At 39.5% G+C, this 26,676-nt stretch overlaps 1 protein-coding gene across 1 annotated transcript in view; it reads right to left on the reverse strand.

Moving 5' to 3' along the window:
* IFNAR2 (interferon alpha and beta receptor subunit 2) overlaps positions 1-26,676 on the reverse strand; it is a 255,966-nt gene that overhangs the window by 75,164 nt on the left and 154,126 nt on the right. The window contains exons 4-6 of the mRNA XM_053705967.1: positions 18,854-19,029; positions 17,678-17,853; positions 16,341-16,527 (exon numbers count right to left, since the gene is read on the reverse strand). Of these exons, the coding sequence (XP_053561942.1) occupies positions 16,341-16,527; positions 17,678-17,853; positions 18,854-19,029 (539 nt within the window). The remainder of the gene's footprint in view (positions 1-16,340; positions 16,528-17,677; positions 17,854-18,853; positions 19,030-26,676) is intronic.

The raw sequence follows: 26,676 nt of genomic DNA on the forward strand, positions 1-26,676 counted from the left end.
GACCGGTATTTCATTTAGATCTTCTTAGTTTTAATGCAGTTAAAAAAGTTTAAAATTATTAATAATAATTGAAGGTACACTTATCTTCAGATTTATAATTGAAGGTACACTTATCTTCAGATTTATTCATACATGGGTCATGTCGAATGGACATTTATTTTTTCTTTGTGTTATGGGCCTATCTGTTTTGTCCCCTTTCTCCACTTCAATTCTCTCCTCCCACTCCCCTTTTTTATAATCAGGTGCAGATTGGTCATGAAGAGAGATCAGCCCTATTTAGGAACATGTCTGAAGAACCCTACTCGAGACGGGAAATGTGTCCTGGGAGGTATGTTTTTCTTGTGTGTTTTTTTCTAGCTCACTCTATTAGTTTTCACACAGGGTCAGCTACACAACATCTATATACTAGTCCTGTTTTATCATGTTGATTAAAATAATAACACATAATGTCAGGGGATTGCACTCCAATGTGAAAAGAAGAAAGGTCATTGTTGACTATAAATCCCATAAAGCACACATCCTTATGTTGCAAGAAACTTATTTCACCAAAGCTCAAAACGCCAAAATATTGGGATTCTGCTTTCGCTTGTCAATATCATGCAATAGGTAAGACTAAAAAAAATTGCTTCATTCTTCTTTAAAATCTCCAAGAAGTTATGAGAGATGGAGAGAGGCGGTTTTTAATATTACGAGGTCTTATTCATGGAAGCCCGGTTTTACTGGGCAATATTTATGCCCCAAATGATAATCAAATACCCTTTATATCCAAAATCAGCAAACTTCTTACCTATTGGAAAAAATACAAAATAATATTGTCAGGGGATTTTAAATTGATCTTGGCACAAGACAAGGATAGATCAAATACCACTCAAGGTATTGAGTGGGAGCAAATCTCCAAAGAATATACTGAGTGATTTTGTTCTTGATCACAACCTTATGGACTGGTGGAGGGATTTACATAGAGGGATGAGAGATTACACATTGTATTCCCCAGTACATAAATCTCATTCAAGAATTGACTATATTTTCATTAGCCAAATTCTTCTTCCGCTGGTGCAATCCTCTGATATAATACAGAGTACTTGGTCAGGCTATTCTATGGTTGAGCTCACACTGAAAGGGGTCTTTGATCCCTCCAGGGATAGGTCTTGGTCATTTAACACTACAGTTTTTAAAACACCCTCTTGTTCTAACTAGACTTAAGGAAAATATCCAACTTTCTATGTCCACCAATATAGATACAACTAAAAACCCATTGTTGGTCTGGAGAGCTTTAAAAGCCTTTATTAGAGGAATACTGATTAAGGAAAATACCCAGAATATTAGGGCTAGACATAATCTAATGAAACAACTAAGACAAGACATTGAAGTTGCCCAGAGAGGGGTGCACTCGGATCCTTCGCAATCCTGAATTAACAATCTCAAGCTTAAGAAAAACAAGCTGGATGATTTTCTTCATAAAGAAGCAAAAATGGTAGATGCTTCATATTTTGTCTTCATGAATAAGCCGGACCGTATGCTAGCGAGAAAGATAAGACATAAGATCTACCGCTATCCCCCATATTCAAACAATGACTGGGAAGTCAACTAATAAGTCCAAGGAGATAGCCAATTCCTTTGCTGAGTATTATCAAAAATTATATAAATTTATCCCCAGGGCAATTAAATGAGAGGTTAGATAAATCTATTAAAGAATTTTTAGCAGAAAGTTAAATTACTTTCATTAGATAAAGACTCTATAGATAAACTTAACTCCACAATCGCTTTAGCTGAAGTTTCAGGAGCTATTAAACCATTAAAACCCTCAAAAGCACCAGGCCCTGACGGTTTCCCTGGCCTTTTCTATAAAACCCTAGCGGGAAAATTAGCTCCTAAATTAGTAGATTTTTTTCAATAATATTATGCAGGTACACCAAATTCCGAAAGATATGCTTTCTGCTAGGATTACGGTTATACCCAAACCTGGTAAAGACAAACTACACTTTCAGAACTACAGATCCATCTCTCTTATATACCAGGACTTAGTTATTCACCAAAAGTTTAGCAAACCGACTCAACCCTTTACTGCCCACCTTGATTTCTCCAGATCAGGTTGGTTTCATTAAACATAGGGAAGCCCCTGATACTATTTGTAGAATTATAGACTTGATCAATTATGCTAACATGAAGGGAGTGCCTTCTCTGTTTCTCTTGTTGGATGCAGAGAAGGCATTCAACAGGATATCCTGGCCTTACATGTTTCAGGTTCTAGATGAATTTGGTATTAGGGGTTCATTTCAAAAAGCTCTATCCTTAATATACTCAAATCCTACTGCTCATCTTAGACTAGCTGGTTATCAATCCTCGACCATTAATATTTTTAATGCTACCAGGCAGGGATATCCCATGTCCCCACTCATATTTGCGTTATGCATTGAGCCCCTTGTTGCAAGAATCAGATTAAATAAAAATATTTCGGGAATTTTGATTAATAAAAGAGAACATAAAATTGCTTTATTTGCCAATGATATTATCCTCACCCTGAGGAAACCCCTTAAAGGGACACTGTACCAAAAAAAATTATTTTGTGATTCAGATAGGGCATGAAATTTTAAGCAACTTTCTAATTTACTCCTATTATCAAATTTTCTTTATTCTCTTGGTATCTTTATTTGAAATGCAAGAATGTAAGTTTAGATGCCGGCCCATTTTTGGTGAACAACCTGGGTTGTCCTTGCTGATTGGTGGATAAATTCATCCACCAATAAAAAAGTGCTGTCCAGAGTACTCAAACCAAAAAAAAGCTTAGATGCCTTCTTTTTCAAATAATGATAGCAAGAGAACGAAGAAAAATTGATAATAGGAGTAAATTTGAAAGTTGCTTAAAATGGCATGCTCTTTCTGAATTACAAAAGAAAATTTTTGGGTACAGTGTCCCTTTAAGTCACTACCAGTAATTTACCAAATAATTGAACTATTCTGGAAATTGTCAGGATATAAAATAAATAAAAGCTTTGGGGATAAAGATACCTGACCATACAAAAAATTATTACAAATACATTTTGGATTAAAATGGGTCACCAAAGTCTTGACATTGCTGGGAATCGCTATAACTGATACAACTGACAGCCTTTATAGAATCAATTACCTCCCTCTCTTTTCTAGACTTAGAACAGAAATGTACAAATGCAGTACATATAAAATCTCATTCTATGGTAGAATAACAGTTAGTTAGATGGCAATTTTACCAAGATTACTGTACCTGTTCAGATCCATGCCTATTCCCTTACCCATGAAAGATCTTAATAAGTTTCAAGCAGATATTCTTTTTATTTGGGGAGGGGGAGACAGAGAATTAATAAAAAAAAAAAAACAATGATTACCCATAGAATGGGAGGGGGTTGGGAGTTCCAGACCTGAGATCCTACTATTACTCAGTTAGGTTGGCTAAAATCTCATTATGGCACAACTCACATGATGATATTGCATGGGTCGGGCTGGAGAGTGATATGATCGGAGTGTACTCCATCTCTCATCTTTTGTGGATGGGAGAAACAAGGAGACCTCCTAATTGGAGACTATATCTTTCAATATCTAAAAGTATCAAAATTTGGGTCCTTTTAACTAAAAAAAGTTCCTTGATAAGAAAGAACTCTAGAGCAACTCCTTTGTCATCTTTGATGCGCTATGCTGATAAAACTTTGATTGACAAACTTTGCCCCCATCGCTGTGCCACGTCTTTGGAGATAAAATATCCCATCAAATTGAAAGAAAATTATGGGACAGTAGGAAATCTAGGGTGGACAGCAAGAATCCCTTAAGGACTTCATTATATTCACTAAACCTGTCCAGCATATAGGATTCAGCCTCCAAACCCAATGTGTGGGGAATGGCAGAATATAAACTGACAACGTCAACTGTTATCCATTCAGTTTTCTCCGTCCACTCTACTTGTTCTATACATTTTAAAAGGTGCTTAGTATCCCTCAAATATGATGGGAGACTATAAACAATGGGCTGAAGCAAAGATTCAACCCACATAGACATGTTCTCGAACATGGAGCCGATGCCTGCCACAATGGGCCTCCCCTTCACCTCCTCAAGGGACTTATGCACCTTGGGGAGGTGATGGAAGATCGGTACAACAGGATGTGGCACAAATAAAAAAAATCAGCTGTATCCTGGTCATAGACTCCCAGCTCGAGACCATCATCTATAATAGACTCTAGTCGTTTCCCAAATTCAACAGTAGGGTTACACGTCAGAACTTGATAGACCTCAGGGTCCCCAAGCTGTCTCATGGCTTACTGTATGTAGTGTGTCCTGTCCTGTACCACCACACTGCCCCCTTTGTCAGCCTGCGTAATTACAATATCTTCCCTCTTCTTAAAGGGATACTAACCCCACGTTTTTTCTTTCATGATTCAGATAGAGCATGCAATTTTAAGCAACTTTCTAATTTACTCCTATTATCAATTTTTCTTTGTTCTCATGTTATCTTGATTTGAAAAAGCAGTAATAAAAGGTTAGGAGCCGGCCCATTTTTTAGTTCAGCACCTTGGTAGAGCTGCTGATTGGTTTGCTACATTTAGCCACAAATCAGCAAGTGCTACCCATGTGCTGAACAAAAAAATGGTCTGGCTCTAAAGCTTACAGTACTGCTTTTTCAAGTTAAGATAGCATGAGAACAAAGAAAAATTGATAATAGGAGTAAATTAGAAAGGTGCTTAAAATCTCATTCTCTATCTGAATCACAAAAGAAAAAAATTGGGTTTAGTATCCCTTTAAGGCTTTCTAAGGCCTTTAACTGTTCCTCGCTAAGGTTAGGGCGTGAGTGGTGACTTTCTGCTGAAAGACTAATAAGGTCTTCCTCCACTCTACGGTGGAATGCTTCCAGGAAGGGTCCCCTTTCCCGGGTGGGGTAAAAGATAGACTTTGGTCTATATCCACCATGTGTGGTCTTAAGGAGTGTCTGATCAATTGGTGTGTCTAAGGCTAGTTCATGAATGTTAAGGAAGTCACTTGCCTCACTGAATTCTACAAGGTCATAAGGTTTAGGGAAGTTTCCTCCCCCCAAATCAGAAGCCTCTGGAGTAACATGTGTTTGCATCTCTTTATCCCAAAAAAACTTTTTTAAGGTCAAATTACGAATTAATTTGTTGACATCTACAATGGTCTGGAAAAGGTTAAATTTGGAGGTTGGTACAAACCCCAAGCCTAGACCAATTACCTCATTCTCTACATTACTTAGTGTACTACCAGAAATATTTATGACATTCAAATGGCATATTTGTTGCGACCCCCTCTCCTTCTGAACCTTCCTGCGCCTCTGCCTCTTTGTCCTCTTCCTGCGTGCCCTCCCCCCTCTTCTAAACTGTAATCCCTCTGAAAAACCTGCGGTTCTCTATCAAACCTTATTAGTGATGTCATAGGCAGAGAAATTGTACTTACACCACAATAGGCTTTATTTCATATTCCAATTAAAGACTGCTCTAAATACTCTAACAAGCTAATTGCAATCATTTGTACAGCCACTCATGTCTGTATCGCTAAAGATTGGAAAAAAACAGAATTTATGCTTACCTGATAAATTACTTTCTCCAACGGTGTGTCCGGTCCACGGCGTCATCCTTACTTGTGGGATATTCTCTTCCCCAACAGGAAATGGCAAAGAGTCCCAGCAAAGCTGGTCACATGATCCCTCCTAGGCTCCGCCCACCCCAGTCATTCGACCGACGGACAGGAGGAAATATATATAGGAGAAACCATATGATACCGTGGTGACTGTAGTTAGAGAAAATAATTCATCAGACCTGATTAAAAAACCAGGGCGGGCCGTGGACCGGACACACCGTTGGAGAAAGTAATTTATCAGGTAAGCATAAATTCTGTTTTCTCCAACATTGGTGTGTCCGGTACACGGCGTCATCCTTACTTGTGGGAACCAATACCAAAGCTTTAGGACACGGATGAAGGGAGGGAGCAAATCAGGTCACCTAAATGGAAGGCACCACGGCTTGCAAAACCTTTCTCCCAAAAATAGCCTCCGAAGAAGCAAAAGTATCAAATTTGTAAAATTTGGCAAAAGTGTGCAGTGAAGACCAAGTCGCTGCCTTACATATCTGGTCAACAGAAGCCTCGTTCTTGAAGGCCCATGTGGAAGCCACAGCCCTAGTGGAGTGAGCTGTGATTCTTTCAGGAGGCTGCCGTCCGGCAGTCTCATAAGCCAATCGGATAATGCTTTTAAGCCAAAAGGAAAGAGAGGTAGAAGTCGTTTTTTGACCTCTCCTTTTACCAGAATAAACAACAAACAAGGAAGATGTTTGTCTGAAATCTTTAGTAGCCTCTAAATAGAATTTTAGAGCACGGACTACGTCCAAATTGTGTAACAAACGTTCCTTCTTTGAAACTGGATTCGGACACAAAGAAGGTACAACTATCTCCTGGTTAATATTTTTGTTGGAAACAACTTTCGGAAGAAAACCAGGCTTAGTACGCAAAACCACCTTATCTGCATGGAACACCAGATAGGGCGGAGAACACTGCAGAGCAGATAACTCTGAAACTCTTCTAGCAGAAGAAATTGCAACCAAAAACAAAACTTTCCAAGATAATAACTTAATATCTACGGAATGTAAGGGTTCAAACGGAACCCCTTGAAGAACTGAAAGAACTAGATTTAGACTCCAGGGAGGAGTCAAAGGTCTGTAAACAGGCTTGATCCTAACCAGAGCCTGAACAAATGCTTGAACATCTGGCACAGCTGCCAGTCTTTTGTGAAGTAAAACAGATAAAGCAGAGATCTGTCCCTTCAGAGAACTTGCAGATAATCCTTTCTCCAAACCTTCTTGTAGAAAGGATAGAATCTTAGGAATTTTTATCTTGTTCCATGGGAATCCTTTAGATTCACACCAACAGATATATTTTTTCCATATTTTATGGTAAATTTTTCTAGTTACAGGCTTTCTAGCCTGAATCAGAGTATCTATTACAGAATCTGAAAACCCACGCTTTGATAAAATCAAGCGTTCAATCTCCAAGCCGTCAGTTGGAGGGAAACCAGATTCGGATGTTCGAATGGACCCTGAACAAGAAGGTCCTGTCTCAAAGGTAGCTTCCATGGTGGAGCCGATGACATATTCACCAGGTCTGCATACCAAGTCCTGCGTGGCCACGCAGGAGCTATCAAGATCACCAAGGCCCTCTCCCGATTGATCCTGGCTACCAGCCTGGGGATGAGAGGAAACGGTGGGAATACATAAGCTAGGTTGAAGGTCCAAGGTGCTACTAGTGCATCTACTAGGGTCGCCTTGGGATCCCTGGATCTGGACCCGTAGCAAGGAATCTTGAAGTTCTGACGAGACGCCATCAGATCCATGTCTGGAATGCCCCATAATTGAGTTATTTGGGCAAAGATTTCCGGATGGAGTTCCCACTCCCCCGGATGGAATGTCTGACGACTCAGAAAATCCGCTTCCCAATTTTCCACTCCTGGGATGTGGATCACAGACAAGTGGCAGGAGTGATCCTCCGCCCATTGAATTATCTTGGTCACTTCTTTCATCGCCAGGGAAGTCCTTGTTCCCCCCTGATGATTGATATATGCAACGGTCGTCATGTTGTCTGACTGAAACCTTATGAATTTGGCCTTTGCTAGTTGAGGCCAAGCTCTGAGAGCATTGAATATCGCTCTCAGTTCCAGAATGTTTATCGGGAGAAGAGACTCTTCCCGAGACCATAGACCCTGAGCTTTCAGGGATTCCCAGACCGCGCCCCAGCCCACTAGGCTGGCGTCGGTCGTGACAATGACCCACTCTGGTCTGCGGAAGCTCATTCCCTGTGACAGATTGTCCAGGGTCAGCCACCAACGGAGTGAATCTCTGGTCTTTTGATCTACTTGAATCGTCGGAGACAAGTCTGTATAATCCCCATTCCACTGTCTGAGCATGCACAGTTGTAATGGTCTTAGATGAATTCGTGCAAAAGGAACTATGTCCATTGTTGCAACCATCAATCCTATTACTTCCATGCACTGCGCTATGGAAGGACGAGGAACAGAATGAAGTACTTGACAAGAGCTTAGAAGTTTTGATTTTCTGACCTCTGTCAGAAAAATCCTCATTTCTAAGGAATCTATTATTGTTCCCAAGAAGGGAACTCTTGTTGACGGGGACAGAGAACTTTTTTCTTTGTTCACCTTCCATCTGTGAGATCTGAGAAAGGCTAGGACGATGTCCGTATGAGCCTTTGCTTTTGACAGGGACGACGCTTGAATCAGGATGTCGTCCAAGTAAGGTACTACTGCAATGCCCCTTGGTCTTAGAACCGCTAGAAGGGACCCTAGTACCTTTGTGAAAATCCTTGGAGCAGTGGCTAATCCAAATGGAAGTGCCACAAACTGGTAATGCTTGTCCAGAAAAGCGAACCTTAGGAACTGATGATGTTCCTTGTGGATAGGAATATGTAGGTACGCATCCTTTAAATCCACGGTAGTCATAAATTGATTTTCCTGGATAGTAGGTAGGATCGTTCGAATAGTTTCCATTTTGAACGATGGTACCCTGAGAAATTTGTTTAGGATCTTTAGATCCAAAATTGGTCTGAATGTTCCCTCTTTTTTGGGAACTATGAACAGATTGGAATAAAATCCCATTCCTTGTTCTCTTATTGGAACTGGATGTATCACTCCCATCTTTAACAGGTCTTCTACACAATGTAAGAATGCCTATCTCTTTATTTGGTTTGAAGATAATTGAGACCTGTGGAACCTTCCCCTTGGGGGTAGTTCCTTGAATTCCAGGAGATAACCTTGAGAAACTATTTCTAGCGCCCAAGGATCCTGAACATCTCTTGCCCAAGCCTGAGCAAAGAGAGAAAGTCTGCCCCCCACTAGATCCGGTCCCGGATCGGGGGCTATCCCTTCATGCTGTTTTGGTAGCAGTGGTAGGCTTCTTGGCCTGCTTACCCTTGTTCCAGCCTTGCATTGGTTTCCAGGCTGGTTTGGGTTGTGAAGTATTACCCTCTTGCTTAGAGGATACAGAATTAGAGACTGGTCCGTTTCTGCGAAAGGGACGAAAATTAGGCTTATTATTAGCCTTAAAAGACCTATCCTGTGGGAGGGCGTGGCCCTTTCCCCCAGTGATGTCTGAAATAATCTCTTTCAAATCAGGTCCAAATAATGTTTTACCTTTGAAAGGAATGTTAAGCAATTTTGTCTTGGAAGACACATCCGCTGACCAAGACTTTAGCCAAAGCACTCTGCGCGCCACGACAGCAAACCCTGAATTTTTCGCCGCTAATCTAGCTAATTGCAAAGCGGCATCTAAAACAAAAGAGTTAGCCAATTTAAGTGCTTGAACTCTGTCCATAACCTCCTCATACGAAGATTCTTTACTGAGCGATTTTTCTAGTTCCTCGAACCAGAAACACGCTGCCGTAGTGACAGGAACAATGCATGAAATTGGTTGTAGAAGGTAACCTTGCTGTACAAAAATCTTTTTAAGCAAACCCTCTAATTTCTTATCCATAGGATCTTTGAAAGCACAACTATCTTCGATAGGAATAGTAGTGCCTTTGTTTAGAGTAGAAACCGCCCCCTCGACCTTGGGGACTGTCTGCCATAAGTCCTTTCTGGGGTCGACTATAGGAAATAATTTCTTAAATATAGGGGGGGGGAACAAAAGGTATGCCGGGCCTTTCCCACTCTTTATTTACTATGTCCGCCACCCGCTTGGGTATAGGAAAAGCGTCGGGGGGCACCGGAACCTCTAGGAACTTGTCCATCTTACATAATTTCTCTGGAATGACCAAATTGTCACAATCATCCAGAGTAGATAACACCTCCTTAAGCAGTGCGCGGAGATGTTCTAATTTAAATTTAAATGTCACAACATCAGGTTCAGCTTGATGAGAAATTTTTCCTGAATCTGAAATTTCTCCATCAGACAAAACCTCCCTCATGGCCCCTTGAGATTGGTGAGGGTATGTCAGAACAGTTATCATCAGCGTCCTCTTGCTCTTCAGTGTTTAAAACAGAGCAATCGCACTTTCTCTGATAAGTAGGCATTTTGGATAAAAGATTTGCTATGGAGTTATCCATTACAGCCGTTAATTGTTGCATGGTAATAAGTATTGGCGCACTAGATGTACTAGGGGCCTCCTGTGTGGGCATAACTGGTGTAGACACAGTAGGGGATGATGTAGTATCATGTTTACTCCCCTCATTTGAGGAATCATCTTGGGCAATATCATTATCTGTTGCATTACTGTCCTTACTTTGTTTGGACACTATGGCACAATTATCACATAAATTTAAATGGGGAGACACATTGGCTTTCATACATATAGAACATAGCTTATCTGATGGTACAGACATGTTAAACAGGCTTAAACTTGTCAAAAAAGCACAAAAAACGTTTTAAAATAAAACCGTTACTGTCACTTTAAATTTCAAACTGAAAACACTTTATTACTGAATATGTGAAAAAGTATGAAGGAATTGTTCAAAATTCACCAAAATTTCACCACAGTGTCTTAAAGCATTAAAATTATTGCACACCAAATTTCAGAGCTTTAACCCTTAAATTAACGGAACCGGAGCCGTTTTTACATTTAACCCCTATACAGTCCCAGAATGAGGCTCTGTCTATAACTAGAAAGGCCCCCATCTGAAAAAGGTGTCCAACACAGTGCCTGCCGTTTTTCTAAACGTTCCCCAAGATTATAATACCAATAATTAGTTAGAATCTGCATAATATGCCTAGTAAAGCAATTGTTTTAGCCCAGAAAAATGTCTACCAGTTTTTAAGCCCTTTTTGAAGCCCTTTATTCTTTTATGTTTAACTAAGAAAATGGCTTACCGGTCCCCATGAGGGGAAGTGGCAGCCTTCCAGCATTACATGGTCTTGTTAGAAATATGGCTAGTCATACCTTAAGCAGAAAAGACTGCTAACTGTTTCCCCCAACTGAAGTTACTTCAGCTCAACAGTCCTGTGTGGAAACAGCAATCGATTTTAGTTACTGTCTGCTAAAATCATCTTCCTCTTACAAACAGAAATCTTCATCCTTTTCTGTTTCAGAGTAAATAGTACATACCAGCACTATTTTAAAATAACAAACACTTGATAGAAGAATAAAAACTACATTTAAACACCAAAAAACTCTTAACCATCTCCGTGGAGATGTTGCCTGTGCAACGGCAAAGAGAATGACTAGGGTGGGCGGAGCCTAGGAGGGATCATGTGACCAGCTTTGCTGGGACTCTTTGCCATTTCCTGTTGGGGAAGAGAATATCCCACAAGTAAGGATGACGCCGTGGACCGGACACACCAATGTTGGAGAAAACCTATTAAGCATATGGTCATAATACTTAACAAAATTAGATATTACAAAAAAAAATGTCAGAAACAGCAGTCTTATTTTTAGAGAATACACCATACAAAGGTGAATATCTACTCACAGTGTATATTGCAGGTTACCGGCTCCTTCCCAATATGAAAAGACAATATCACAGATTCAGTAAAAAAGTTTGTCTTTATTTGGCTCAACGCAAAAGCGTTTCAACGGTCCCAGCCGTCTTTCTCAAGAGCAATAAAAGTGCTTTACAAACCAAAGCATACCTTTCCGCTGCACAGGCGGCCTTTAAATTGTTTCTAATAGCTTATAATTTTATATTTTAAAACAAACTTATAGTTTCTAATATAATTAATATTGTTTTTTATGGTTTTTTAGATGTTTATTTTAAATTTACAATTGAAATTTTGAATCGGGTGTAAACCTGCTCTCCTCCAATGGGGAAGCAGGTAGCGTAACTGACATGTATTTAAAGGCCGCCTGTGCAGCGGAAAGGTATGCTTTGGTTTGTAAAGCACTTTTATTGCTCTTGAGAAAGACGGCTGGGACCGTTGAAACGCTTTTGCGTTGAGCCAAATAAAGACAAACTTTTTTACTGAATCTGTGATATTGTCTTTTCATATTGGGAAGGAGCCGGTAACCTGCAATATACACTGTGAGTAGATATTCACCTTTGTATGGTGTATTGTCTGATATTTCAGCACCACTATTTTGCACCTAGACTTATACAACTGAGGAAGGAAAGGAAAGGAAGATACCAACGACTGATACAAGCTGAACCAGCGCCTCCAGCTAGCACACCTGTATATTCACACAGACCTTGGGAGAGACTGTGGGACGGCTGCGGTTCACCAGAAGGGGAAAGTATTAATACATATTATACACCTGTTTGCATGTATACTTATTTTTAGAGAATATGGATGAAACAATAGCAATTTGGGAAGACTGGATACTCGGGGAAGGGCTGGAGGTAGGAAGATAAGGGAGGTTGGGTAGTTGTGGATATAGGAAGAGATTCATTATTTGAGCCTGCAGATACAGGATGCACCTGATGACACAAATTGTTTATTTGTTTTTTTCTTCTCTCTCGCTCCTTCCCCCTTCCTGATATAATGTGAACCAATGGGACAGATGTGAAAAGCAACACATTATTGATTGAGATAAATGCTGAATGTATGTAAGATTATCAAGTATAATGATCAGATCATATTATTTTGTATATTTACCCATGTAACATTTTAAAGACATTTTCAAAATAATATACTTCTGTATCTGAAATCTGTGTGACAATTTGATATGTCCCCATGCTATGCTGTACATCTAATGTGGGCTATGTGAGTGCAGTATACTTACCTGCATGGCACCACTCTACTGTGCTTACCCACTGTGGCCAGTAGAGAGCCCATCCACTGCAACGCAAGCAACAGCAGATGGTCTCTGAAAGGAGTGTATAGACGACCCAGCAGAAGGAGGCAAAGGGACACCTATGGCAGACTTGTGACTAAATCCAGTAGGGAAATATACTGCCACTACCCAGTAGTGCCACTACCCTCTGTCTTGAAAGCAGCTCTCTGAGTATATTGGGGCTTACATAAGTCTGAGAACTGTTGTCAAAGAACAATCGGAAGCACCTCAATTCTCTACCTTCTCCTGTGGAGGCAAAGATAAGACTGAGCTGTACAGAGAAGTGGGAGAGATTAAAAGCTCTTGGTATATGAGGTATTTTTGTCTTCATCTAGTCGCCAGTAGTTGAATCGCAAACATCAAGGCTTGTTGTAGCACAATACCTTTTGAAATAAAATACTTATTTCTTGCTGCATCAACAACAAACTGTGCAGCTTTAATCACTCAGCGCCGTTAGGAAGTTTCATGCCGTCCTAAAAGCACTGGGCTTAAACTCAGTTAGGACGGCATAAAACAAAGGGCGGTTTATGAAGCACATGATTGTTGTGATGATCATGTGCTTCATTTACCTTTTTTTTTTTTTTTATGATTAGAACTTGGACCAATGAGTCTATCCGAAAATTGGAATATCAAACTTGACGCTTACATTTAAGAAGCTGAGCAAAGAAATAATGCTATCCCAAAACCACTGTAGTGCAGTCACACCCCCTGCTCTTGCACCCATTTGTATGAGAGCAATCACCCTTGTAGGATCTGGAGGTTAGGAAGCAGAGGTCTAGGAATGAGCCTGCATAGCAAGGGCTCCAAAGCTGTATCTGCAGTACAATAAAAGCAGCACATAGACATTACTTCATAATGAGTTACAAAAGTAACACTCTACACAACACTATGGATAGTACTTGGGTACTAATTGCATTAGCAGGTAACACATTTTCTAGATAAACTCCATTTAAAATAACAAGAATCATCATCTACAGTTGTGCTCATAAGTTTACATACCCTGGCACAATTTATGATTTCTTGGCCATTTTTCAGAGAATATGAATGATAGCACAAAAACTTTTCTTTCACTCATGGTTAGTGTTTGGCTGAAGACATTTATTATCAATCAACTGTGTTTACTCTTTTTAAATCATAATGACAACAGAAACTACCCTGATCAAAAGTATACATACCCTGGTGATTTTGGCCTGATAACATGCACACAAGCTGACACAAAGGGGTTTGAATGGCTATTAAAAGGTAACCATCCTCACCTGTGATCTGTTTTCTTGTAATTAGTGTGTGTGTATAAAAGGTCAATGAGTTTCTAGACTCCTGACAGACCCTTGCATCTTTCATCCAGTGCTGCACTGACGATTGTGGATTCTGAGTCATGGGGAAAGCAAAAGAATTGTCAAAGGATCTGCGGGAAAAGGTATTTGAGAATGCAAATCAGCAGTGTTAAAACTAATCAAGAAGTGGAAATGAGGGGTTCTGTTGAAACCAAACCACGGTCAGGTAGACCAACTAAAATTTCAGCCACAACTGCCAGGAAAATTGTTCGGAATGCAAAGACAAACCCACAAATAACTTCAGGTGAAATACAGGACATGTGGTGTGGCCGTTTCAAGACGCACAATAAGAAAGTGAACTTGAAGAAAGATGGGCTGCATGGTCGAGTCGCCAGAAGAAAGCCATTACTACGCAAATGCCACAAAGTATCCCACTTACAATACGCCAAACAGCACAGAGACAAGCCTCAAACCTTCTGGCACGAAGTCATTTGGAGTGATGAGACCAAAATTGAGCTTTTAGGCCACAACCATAAACGCTACAATTGGAGAGGCGTCAACAAGGCCTATGATGAAAGGTACACCATTCCTATGGTGAAACACGAAGGTGGATCACTGATGTTTTGGGGATGTGTGAGCTACAAAAGGCACAGGAAATTTGGCCAGAATTGATGGCAAGATGAATGCAGTATGTTATCAAACAGAACCCCTCATTTTCCACTTCTTGATTAGAGTTTGAACACTGCTGATTTGCATTCTCAATTCCTTGGATATCTTTTTATATCCCTTTCCTGTTTTATATAGTTCAACTACCTTTTCCCACAGATCCTTTGACAATTCCTTTTCTTTCCCCATGACTCAGAATCCAGAAACGTCAGTGCAGCACTGGATAAAATATGCAAGGGTCTTGTCAGGAGTCCAGAAACTCATTGACCTTTTATACACACACACACTAATTACAAGCAAACAGACCACAGGTAAGGATGTTACCTTTAATAGCCATTCAAACCCCTTTGTGTCAACTTGTGTGCATGTTATCAGGCCAAAATCACCAGGGTATGTAAACTTTTTATCAGGGTCATTTGGGTAGTTTCTGATGTCATTATGATTTAAAAAGAGTAAGCATGAGTGAAAAAAAAGTTTTTGTGTTATTATTCATATTCTCTGAAAAATGGCCAAGAAATCATAAATTCTGCCAGGGTATGTAAACTTATGAGCACAACTGTATAACTCTGACCTACTGCTCGCTCTCAAAATCTTTACTTTAATATTTTATCAGGATCAGTGGCGGCTGGTGATTTTTAAAGATGGTAGGGTGCTAGACCCCACCCCCTTAAAATAAACCCCGCCCTCATGGTTCCTTTTATTGCTACACTATTTTTAAATATATACATACACACACGCAGCGTGAGACTTAACAAGTGGAGTACAATGCGAAAGTAGTAGCCCTAAAACACCCATGCTGCCACCAATCACAGAGAAAAAGCCTGTCTGTGCTTGGACATCCGAATGAAAACTGGATTGGTCACGTGACAAACGTCTAATAGGGGCAGATAAAGCATGTGCAAAGTGCTCTAAAGCAGGGCACATGTCAAAAAAACGCCCTTGGATTCTGGTTTCTGAAAGTACTTTCTAAGATTTTCTTTATCATAAGCTTTTAATTTTTTAAAAACTAACCCCCAACCCAAATAAACCTACTTCTCCCACTGACTTTACAAAGGCACTTTATTTTTGGCTAATGGCATTTTATTTATTTTATTCCCCCCCCCCCCCCCGAAGAAAAAAACAAAAAAACTTATGGGCCATTGCCCCAACTGCCTCCACTGAGATTGTAAACATAATCAATCCTAGATTAATATTGCCTTCCTAATGAATATAATTAAAGGAAGGACAACAACAGCATGTGATATAAAATATGAATGGTGAAAGTTTGCATCATAATGAATATAAACTGTCTTGGGACATTTCCTGAATTACCGTTTCATTTTCTGCACAAATTTTATTACCATATCTAGTGGTCAAGATTTAAAAAAAAAAAAATTTGAAAACGAACACAAAGTTCACTACACAAGAGATAAAATTGCAAGAAAAAGAAAATGCTGTAATTTGTTAGAGCATTCTGCTTTGTTAATGCTTACATATAGCCATGTGTTTAAAATCTGCAAATGGTTTAAACACCTAGTTAAAGTCGTCTCAAGAGCAACAACACATCACTGGGAGCTAGCTGAACACATTTGGTAAGAGGCACAAAATGTGTAATCTAACAAATGGTATAAGGCGAGTAGAAACAATTTTTTTATTTTCAGGTGCATAATTAACTACTAATCTTACCTGCTTTAGGGCTGGATTTTGTGAGGATACATTGGAAGGCAGATGGTATAGGATTGGTATGTAAATTTGCAATTGCAGATACAGCAACAGATACACAGTAATTCGTGTTTGGAATCAAGTTAGGTATAGTGGTTGCATATATTTCTTGAAAAGCCTCTTCTTTTTGATTCATAGGCTGCTGTTGTATCTAAAAAAAAATAAGACAGAAAAAAAAAACTAAAAACAGAACAAAAACTGGTCTATAGGTTCCCCTGAGCAAGTGAGAAAAATATAAACTGTGAAACAGTAAGATAAACAACTATGGCCAGCCGTTATGGTGGGCTCAGGACTGGTAGTATGAATTGTATGCTTTAGCCTTAACTCCTCGGTATTTTGCTTATAATATACGAAAACAATTTAGCTAAATCATAAAAAAAGTATTCCTAACTTTCTTATTCCTTAATATTTATACAGTTTTTTTTTTACCACATACTGGGAAATTAATGTATCCAATTATATTGGCAAGTTGTTCTTTCCTGTACCATAACCATGGAACCATTAACTTCCCTATTTAATAAACCTCCAAAGCAGAAATGTTTATTGAGATTAAAGCTCCTCTATGTTATGATCAGTAGTGCTCGTCAACGGATACCTAGGTTGTGGAAAAAAAATTACTGTCCCTTCTGTCATAGAATGGAGACACCAGGAATCTTTATTTGTATCCTTAGGAAAATATGGGTCCCAAATAAACAACAGACTAGACACTTATTCCTCCCAAATAAATGTAATAGAGTGATAATTAGCTAAACTGTAGCAAATAATATTGTAGTGGAGTTTAATATTGTTTGTACTTTACTTTTTTACTAAATGTATATCCAAAATGTTGTGAATTACCAGTTGATTTTTAAAAATTCTGTAACCATTGTGAACAATTACTGCATAATGTTTGTATGGGTAGAACTTGCTGATTAGTGACTACATTTAGCCACCAATCAGCAAGCGCTACCCAGGTGCTGAACCAAATAGGGGCCGGCTTGTAAGCTTACATTCCTGTTTTTTCAAATAAAGATACCAAGAGAACGAAGAAAAATTGGTAATAGGAGTCAATTACAAAGTTGCTTACAATTTTAAGCTCTATCTGAATCATGAAAGAAAAAATGTGGGTTCAGTACCCTTTAAGGAGTTTCATAGATTTTAAGGGTTATTTCAGCTAGTGACAAATATAACCTAAAAGCTAACAAGTAATTCAGCAAATATCAAATGGTGCAATAAAACAGGACTATAAACATCAATAGCAACAGTGTTTTGTTTTCTAAATCACTATATTTGTATATATTTGTATATATTTCTTTTCTTACCTTGTTTGGTTGTACCACATTAATTGTGTAAGTCAATAAAGGGTAAACATATTTATTCAACATAGATTGTGTGCTTTTTCCATTGCTACTCTTTATGTGAGATACAGGAGGCTGTATGGTAAGATTGATAGCATTTTCACAGGCAGAAACATGAACTATCGGTGGTCCCAGTTGGGCTAAGAAAGAAAAAAAAAATTATATTCAAATTGAAATGTATTCACAATTATTAAATCACATAAAACTGATAAATTAATTTTGTGTTACACATATCCCCTTATTAAGAGCAAGTAGAGGCAACATTGTAGAAAGTTAAACAAATCTATATTTCTATAAAAGGACAGCAGTGTATGTGCAATGGGGTTTCATAGAATACAGCTAAAGGATAATTGTGCAAACATGTCAACACTATTATATGTTAGCAGTAGTATCTTACCCTCTAGGTAGAGCAAATGGAAGTGATATGGCTGCTGATTGGCTTAATACACTAAACCTATAATGACAAGGCTAAACAAGACCTTACTTAACAATCTGCAAGTATTAATGTAGAAGGAGTTAATTAATCTAATTAATTACTTAAAGGGACATGAAACACACATTTTTCTTTCATGTTTCAGGTAGAGAATACAATTTAAAACAAATTTCCAATATACTTCTATTATCTAATTTGCTTCATTCCCTTGATATCCTTTGTTGAAAAGCATATCTAGATAGACTTAGTAGCTACTGATTGGTGGCTGCACATAGATGCCTCGTGTGATTGGCTCACCCATGTGAATTGCAATTTCTTAAACAAAGGATATCTAAAGATTGAAGAAAATTAGATAATGGAAATACATTGGAAAGTTGTTTAAAATTGTTTTCTCTATCTGAATCATGAAAGAAAATTTTTGGGTTTCATGACCCTTTAACTCCCTGTTCTTAGCTCACTTGGCTTTGTAAGATCCATGTGTTACATGCCGCCACAAAATTGTACAAGGTCCTTAGCAAAAGAAAGAACAATTTAAGTCTAAGGGGACAAGGACAGTATTAGGGAGGTCTGTGGGAGGTTATCAGATGGAGCAGACAAACGCTGTACTTTATGCTCAAAAACTATGGGGTTTGGCCTAGATGTTAAAGTTTCCTTAGCATTTATGCCTTCAGGTTAAAAGTAGACATTATAAAGTAAACATTACTTACTGCTTTCCAAAGGAATTAACTCTTTAGACAATGAGAAGTTTGATGTATCATTGTTTCTAAAACTTTTAACCCCTGCAACATAAGTTCCATGAAGGTCAGTAAAATAATCAGTCAGCTCACAAAACCAGATGGTCAAATTAGAACATTCTTTAACAGGATACCAATGGCCCGTGTCTCTGCAAAAACACACCCAAAAAAAAATACAATAAGAGGAGGGTAGAAAAAGAAGAAAATCACAAAATAAAATAAATAGTACAAGAAATAACAAATGTAGAAATGATATGTTCCCTGTGATTATCTCCTTTTCCTTTGTTCACTTTCTTAGTAGCTTGAACATTCTCATGTGGTAATACAACTCAATTGGATATCTATTAGGCTTGGTCTTATGAGCAAATTTAAAAAACAAACAAAAAAAAAAAAAAACACATTACCTGTTAAAATGATTTATTTTGGAATGATGATGCACCACAGGCCTCCATAACATATGAGATATTTTCTGCCACTAGGGAGGTGGTCAAAAACCCATAGCAGAGCTAAAAATCCCTCCCACCTCTCTTAGTTTAATGTATAGTTGAGTAGAGAATAGGAAATATAGGTAGGAAAGACAAAGCAGGGTCTGTAGAGGTGTCATTAGAACTATTGCCCCAAAATTGAAAGGAGCAGGGATTGTGGACCATCATCATTCTAAAAAAAAACATAATTTATGCTTACCTGATAAATTTATTTCTCTTGTAGTGTATCCAGTCCACGGATCATCCATTACTTATGGGATATATTCTCCTTCCCAACAGGAAGCTGCAAGAGTCCACCCACAGCAAAGCTGCTATATAGCTCCTCCCCTAACTGCCATATTCAGTCATTCGACCGAAAACATGCAGAGAAAGGAAAACCATAGGGTGCAGTGGTGACTGTAGTTTAATGGAAAAAATTACCTGCCTTAAAGTGACAGGGCGGGCCGTGGACTGGATACACTACAAGAGAAATAAATTTATCAGGTAAGCATAAATTATGTTTTCTCTTGTTAAGTGTATCCAGTCCACGGATCATCCATTACTTATGGGAATACCAATACCAAAGCTAAAGTACACGGATGATGGGAGGGACAAGGCAGGTACTTAAACGGAAGTTACCACTGCCTGTAAAAAAACCCTTTCTCCCAAAAATAGCCTCCGAAGAAGCAAGGTATCAAATTTGTTAAATTTGAAAAAGTATGAAGCGCAGACCAAGACTCCGTCTTGTAAATCTGTTCAACAGAAGCCACATTTAAAAAAGGCCCAAGTGAAAACCACAGCTCTAGTAGAATGAGCTGTAATCCCTTCAGGAGGCTGCTGTCCAACAGTCTCATAAGCTAAATGAATTATGCTTTTTAACCAAAAAGACAGAGAGGCTGCTGAAGTCTTTTGACCTCTCCTCTGTCCAGAATAGACAACAAACAAGGTGAACGTTTGATGAAAACTGTAGTAGCTTGTAAGTAAAACTTTAAAGCACAAACCACGTCCAATATTGTGTAATAGACGTTCCTTCTTTGAGAAGGATTAGGATACAAGCATGGAACAACTATCTCTTGAGTGATGTTCTTGTTAGATACCACCTTAGGAAAAAACCCAGGTTGGTACGCAGGACTACCTTATCCGTACGAAGGACCAGATAAGGAGAATCACATTGTAACACAGATAACTTGGAGACTCTACGAGTCGAGGAAATAGCTACCCAAAAGGAACTTTCCAAGATAAAGATTGATATCTATGGAACAAAAAAGGTTCAAACGGAACTTCTTGAAGAGCCTTAAGAACCAGGTTTAAGCTCCATGGTGGAGCAACAGTTTTAAACACAGGCTTGGATCTAACCAAAGCCTGACCAAATGCCTGAACGTCTAGAATACCTGCCAGACGCTGGTGCAAAAAAATAGACAGAGTAAAAAATCTGTCCCTTTTAAGGAATTAGCCGACAACCCTTTTCTCAAAAAAATCTTGGAGAAAAGATAATATCCTGGGAATCCAGGCTTTACTCCATGAGTAACCCTTGGATTCATAACCATCAGATATTTACACCATATCTATGTTCAAAATTTCCTAGAGACAGGCTTTCATGTCTGTATTAAGGTATCAATGACTGACTCGGAGAAGCCATGCTTTGATAACATCAAGCGTTCAGTCTCCAGGCAGTCCATCTCAGATTGATTCTATTTAGATGGTTGAAAGGACCCTGAGGTAGAGGGACCTGTCTCAGAAGCAGAGACCGTGATGGAAAGGATGACATGTCCACCAGATCTGCATAACAGGTCCTGCATGGCTACGCAGGCGCTGTAAAAAAAACACCAAAGCCCTCTCCTGCTTGGTCTTGACCTCCGAAGGAAATCCCACTCCCCCGGAAGAAAAGTCTGACGACTTAGAAAATCCACCTCCCAGTTCTCAACACCTGGGATATGGATAGCTGATAGACAAGAGTGAGTCTCTGTCCAGTGAATTATTGTAAGACTTCTAACATCACTAGGGAACTTCTGTTCCCCCTTGATGGCTGATGTAAGCCACAGTCGTGTATATTGTCCGACTGAGTATGATGTACCTCAGAGTTGCTAACTGAGGCCAAGTCTGAAGAGCATGGAATATCACTCCCAGTTCCAGAATATTTATTAGAAGGAGGGTCTCCTCCTAAGTCCACTATCCCTGAGCCTTCAGGGAGTTCCAGACTGCATCCCAACCTAAAAGGCTGGCATCCAGTTGTAACAATTGTCCCATCTGACCTGCAGAAGGTCATACCCTTGGACAGATGGACCCGACATAGTCACCAGAGAAGAGAATCTCTGGTCTCTTAGTCCAAGTTCAACAGGGGGACAAATCTGTGTAATCCCCGTTCCTCTGACTGAGCATGCATAGTTGCAGCGGTCTGAAATGTAGACGTGCAAACGGTACTATGTCCCTTGCCGCTACCTATTAAGCCGATTTCATTCATGTACTGAGCCACCGAAGGGCGCGGATGGGATGAAAAACACGGCAAAAATTTAGAAACTTTGACAACCTGGACTCCGTCAGGTAAATTTTCATTTCTACAGAATCTATCAGAGTCCCTAGGAGGGAAACCCTTGAGATTGGGGATAGAGAACTCTTTCCTTGTTCACTTTCCACCCATGTGATATCAGAAATGCCAGTACTACGTCCGTATGAGACTTGGCAACTTGGATGTTTGACGCCTGTATCAGGATGTCGTCTAACTAAGGGGCCACTTCTATGCCCCGCGGCCTAAGGACCGCCAAAGTGACCCCAGAACCTCCATAAAGATTCTAGGGGCTGTAGTTAACCCAAAGGAAAGAGCTACAGAACTGAATGCCTGTCTAGAAAGGCAAACCTGAAAAACGATGGTGATCTTTATGCATCGACAATGTGAGGATAAGCATCCTTCAAATCCATTGTAGTCCTCTATTGACTCTCCTGGATCATAGTTAAGATGGTACGAATAGTTTCCATCTTAAATGATAGAATTCTAAGGAATTTGTTTAAGATCTTTAGATCCAAAATAGGTCTGAAGGTTCCCTCACCTTGGGAACCACAAACCGATTTGAGGAAAACTGTGTCCCTGTTCCTCTATTGGAACTGAATGGGTCACGTACACAATGCAAGAATGTCTCTTTCTTTATCTGGTTTGCAGATAAATGTGAAAGGCAAAAACTCCCCTTTTTTGGGGGGGAAAGCTTTGAAATCCAGAAGATATCTCTGGGGTATAATTTCCAATGCCCAGGGATCCTGGGCATCTCTTGCCCACGCCTGGGCGAAGAATGAAGTCTGCCCCCTATAGGATCCGTTACCAGATAGGGCTCCGTTCCTCATGCTGTTTTAGAGGCAGCAGCAGGCTCCTTGACCTGCTTATCTTTGTTCCAGGTCCGGTTGTCTGCCTTAGAGGAAGTTGATGCCACACCTGCCTTGAATTTTCGAAAGGCACGAAAATTAGGCCTTTTTTGTCACTTGATTTGGACCTGTCCTGAGGAAGGGCATGATCTTTTCCTCCAGTGATATAAGTAATAATCTCCTTCAAACTAGGCCTGAATAGGGTCTGCCCCTTGAAGGGAAGTAAAGTAGCTTATTTATTAAAGTCACGACAGCTGACCATGATATAAGCCATAGCGCTCTGCGCGCCAGTATAGTAAAAAACATAATTTATGTAAGAACTTACCTGATAAATTCATTTCTTTCATATTAGCAAGAGTCCATGAGCTAGTGACGTATGGGATATACATTCCTACCAGGAGGGGCAAAGTTTCCCAAACCTTAAAATGCCTATAAATACACCCCTCACCACACCCACAATTCAGTTTAACGAATAGCCAAGAAGTGGGGTGATAAGAAAAAAGTGTGAAAGCATATAAAATAAGGAATTGGAATAATTGTGCTTTATACAAAAAAAATCAAAACCACCACAAAAAAGGGCGGGCCTCATGGACTCTTGCTAATATGAAAGAAATGAATTTATCAGGTAAGTTCTTACATAAATTATGTTTTCTTTCATGTAATTAGCAAGAGTCCATGAGCTAGTGACGTATGGGATAATGATTACCCAAGATGTGGATCTTTCCACACAAGAGTCACTAGAGAGGGAGGGATAAAATAAAGACAGCCAATTCCTGCTGAAAATAATCCACACCCAGAATAAAATTTTTAATGAAAAAACATAAGCAGAAGATTCAAACTGAAACCACTGCCTGAAGTACGTTTCTACCAAAAACTGCTTCAGAAGAAGAAAACACATCAAAATGGTAGAATTTAGTAAAAGTATGCAAAGAGGACCAAGTTGCTGTTTTGCAAATCTGATCAACAGAAGCTTCATTCTTAAACGCCCAGGAAGTAGAAACTAACCTAGTAGAATGAGCTGTAATCCTTTGAGGCGGAGTGTTACCCGACACAACATAGGCATGATGAAATAAAGATTTCAACCAAGATGCCAAAGAAATGGCAGAAGCTTTCTGGTCTTTTCTAGAACCGGAAAAGATGACAAATAGACTAGAAGTCTTTCGGAAAGACTTAATAGCTTCAACATAATATTACAAAGCTCTAACAGCATCCAAAGAATGCAATGATTTCTCCTTAGAATTCATAGGATTAGGACATAATGAAGGAACCACAATTTCTCTACTAATGTTGTTAGAATTCACAACCTTAGGTAAAAAAATCAAAAGAAGTTCGCAGCATCGCCTTATCCTGATGCAAAATCAGAAAAGGAGACTCACAAAAAAGAGTAGATAATTCAGAGACTCTTCTGGCAGAAGAGATGGCCAAAAGAAACAAAACTTTCCAAGAAAGTAATATAATGACCAAAGAATGCATGGGTTCAAAAGGAGGAGCTTGAAGAGCCCCCAGAACCAAATTCAAACTCCAAGGAGGAGAAATTGACTTAATGACAGGTTTTATACGAACCAAAGCTTGTACAAAACAATGAATATCAGGAAGATTAGCAATCCTTCTGTGAAAAAGAACAGAAAGAGAAGATTTGTCTTTCAAGAAACTTGCGGACAAACCTTTATCTAAACCATCCTGAAGAAATATAAATCTTCCAGACTCTGTAATATATCTCTCTAGATACAGATTTACGAGCCTGTCACATAGTATCAATCACAGAGTCAGAGAAACCTCTTTGACCAAGAATCAAGCGTTCAAACTCCACACCTTAAAATTAAGGTTTTGAGATCCTGATGGAAAAAAGAACCTTGAGACAGAAAGACTGGTCTTAACGGAAGAGTCCACAGCTGGCAAGAGGCCATCCGGACAAGATCCGCATACCAAAACCTGTGAGGCCATGCTGGAGCTACCAGCAGGACAAACGAGCATTCCTTAGAATATTGGAGAATACCCTTGGAAGAAGAACTAGAGGCGGAAAGATATAGGCAGGATGACACTTGTAAGGAAGAGATAATGCATCCACTGCCTCCGCCCGAGGATCCCTGGATCCGGACAGATACCAGGGAAGTTTCTTGTTTAGATGAGAAGCCATCAGATCTATTTCTGGGAGTTCCCACATTTGAACAATCTGAGGAAATACCTCTGGGTGAAGACCATTCGCCCAGGTTCAACGTTTGGCGACTGAGATAATCCGCTTTCCAATTGTCCATACCTGGGATATGAACCGCAGAGATTAGACAGGAGCTGGATTCCGCCCAAACCAAAATTCGAGATACTTCTTTCATAGCCAGAGGACTGTGAGTCCCTCCCTGATGATTGATGTATGCCACAGTTGTGACATTGTCTATCTGAAAACAAATGAACAACTCTCTCTTCAGAAGAGGCCAAGACTGAAGAGCTCTGAAATTGCACGGAGTTCCAAAATATTGATCGGAAATCTCACCTCCTGAGATTCCCAAACCCCTTGTGCCGTCAGATACCCCCACACAGCTCCCCAACCTGTAAGACTTGCATCTGTTGAGATTATAGTCCAGGTCGGAAGAACAAAGAAGCCCCCTGAACTAAACGATGGTGATCTGTCCACCATGTCAGAGAGTGTTGTATAATCGGTTTAAAGATATTAATTGAGATATCTTTGAGTAATCCCTGCACCATTGGTTCAGCATACAGAGCTGAAGAGGTCGCATGTGAAAATGAGCAAAGGAGATCGCATCTGATGCGGCAGTCCTAAGACCTAAAATTTCCATGCATAAGGCTACCAAAGGGAATGATTGTGACTGAAGGTTTTGACAAGCTGAAATCAATGTTAAACTTCTCTTGTCTGACAAGGACAGAGTCATAGACACTGAATCTATCTAGAAACCTAAAAAGGTTACCCTTGTCTGAGGAATCAATGAACTGATTGGTAAATTGATCCTCCAACCATGAACTTGAAGAAACAACACAAGTCGATTCGTATGAGATTCTTCGAAAATGAGAAGACTGAGCAAGTACCCAGATATCGTCCAATAAGGAAATACCAAAACCCTGTTCTCTGATTACAGAAAGAAGGGCACCGAGAACCAAAAAAAATTCTTGGAACTGAGGCTAGGCCAAACGGTAGAGCCACAAAACTGGTAATGCTTGTCTAAAAAGAGAATCTCAGACACTAAAAGTGATCTGGATGAATCGGAATATGCAGATACACATCCTGTAAATCTATTGTAGACATATAATGCCCTTGCTAAACAAAAGGCAGGATAGTCCTACAGTAACCATCTTGAATGTTGGTATCCTTACATAACGATTCAATATTGATAGATCCGGAACTGGTCTGAAGGAATTGACCTTCTTTGGTACAATGAAGAGATAAAATAAAACCCCAGCCCCTGTTCCAGAACTGGAACTGGCATAATTACTCCAGCCAACTCTAGATCTGAAACACATTTCAGAAATGCTGAGCCTTTGCTGTGTTAACTGGGACACGGGAAAGAAAAAAATCTCTTAGCAGGAGGCCTTAACCGAAGCCAATTCTGTACCTTTCTGAAACAATGTTCTGAAACCAGAGATTGAGAACGGAATTGATCCAAATATCTTTGAAGAAAACGTAATCTGCCCCATACCAGCTGAGCTGGAATAAGGTCCGTACCTTCATGGGTACTTAGGAGCTGGCTATAGGTTTTCTATAAGGCTTGGATATACTCCAAACTGGAAATAGTTTCCAAACTGATACCTTTCCTGAGGATGAAGGATCAGGCTTTTGTTCCTTATTATGAGGAAAGGAACGAAAATGATTATTAGACCTAAATTTACCTTAGATTTTTTATCCTTTGGTAAAAAAGTTCCCTTCCTTCCAGAAACAGTTGAGATAATAATTTATTACCCTGGAAAGAAAGGGAAAGCAAAGGTGACTTAGAAGACATATCAGCAATCCAAGTTTAATCCATAAAGCTTTTC

The sequence above is a fragment of the Bombina bombina genome, chromosome 3, assembly GCF_027579735.1.
Source record: "Bombina bombina isolate aBomBom1 chromosome 3, aBomBom1.pri, whole genome shotgun sequence".
Classification (NCBI taxonomy): Eukaryota; Metazoa; Chordata; class Amphibia; order Anura; family Bombinatoridae; genus Bombina; species Bombina bombina.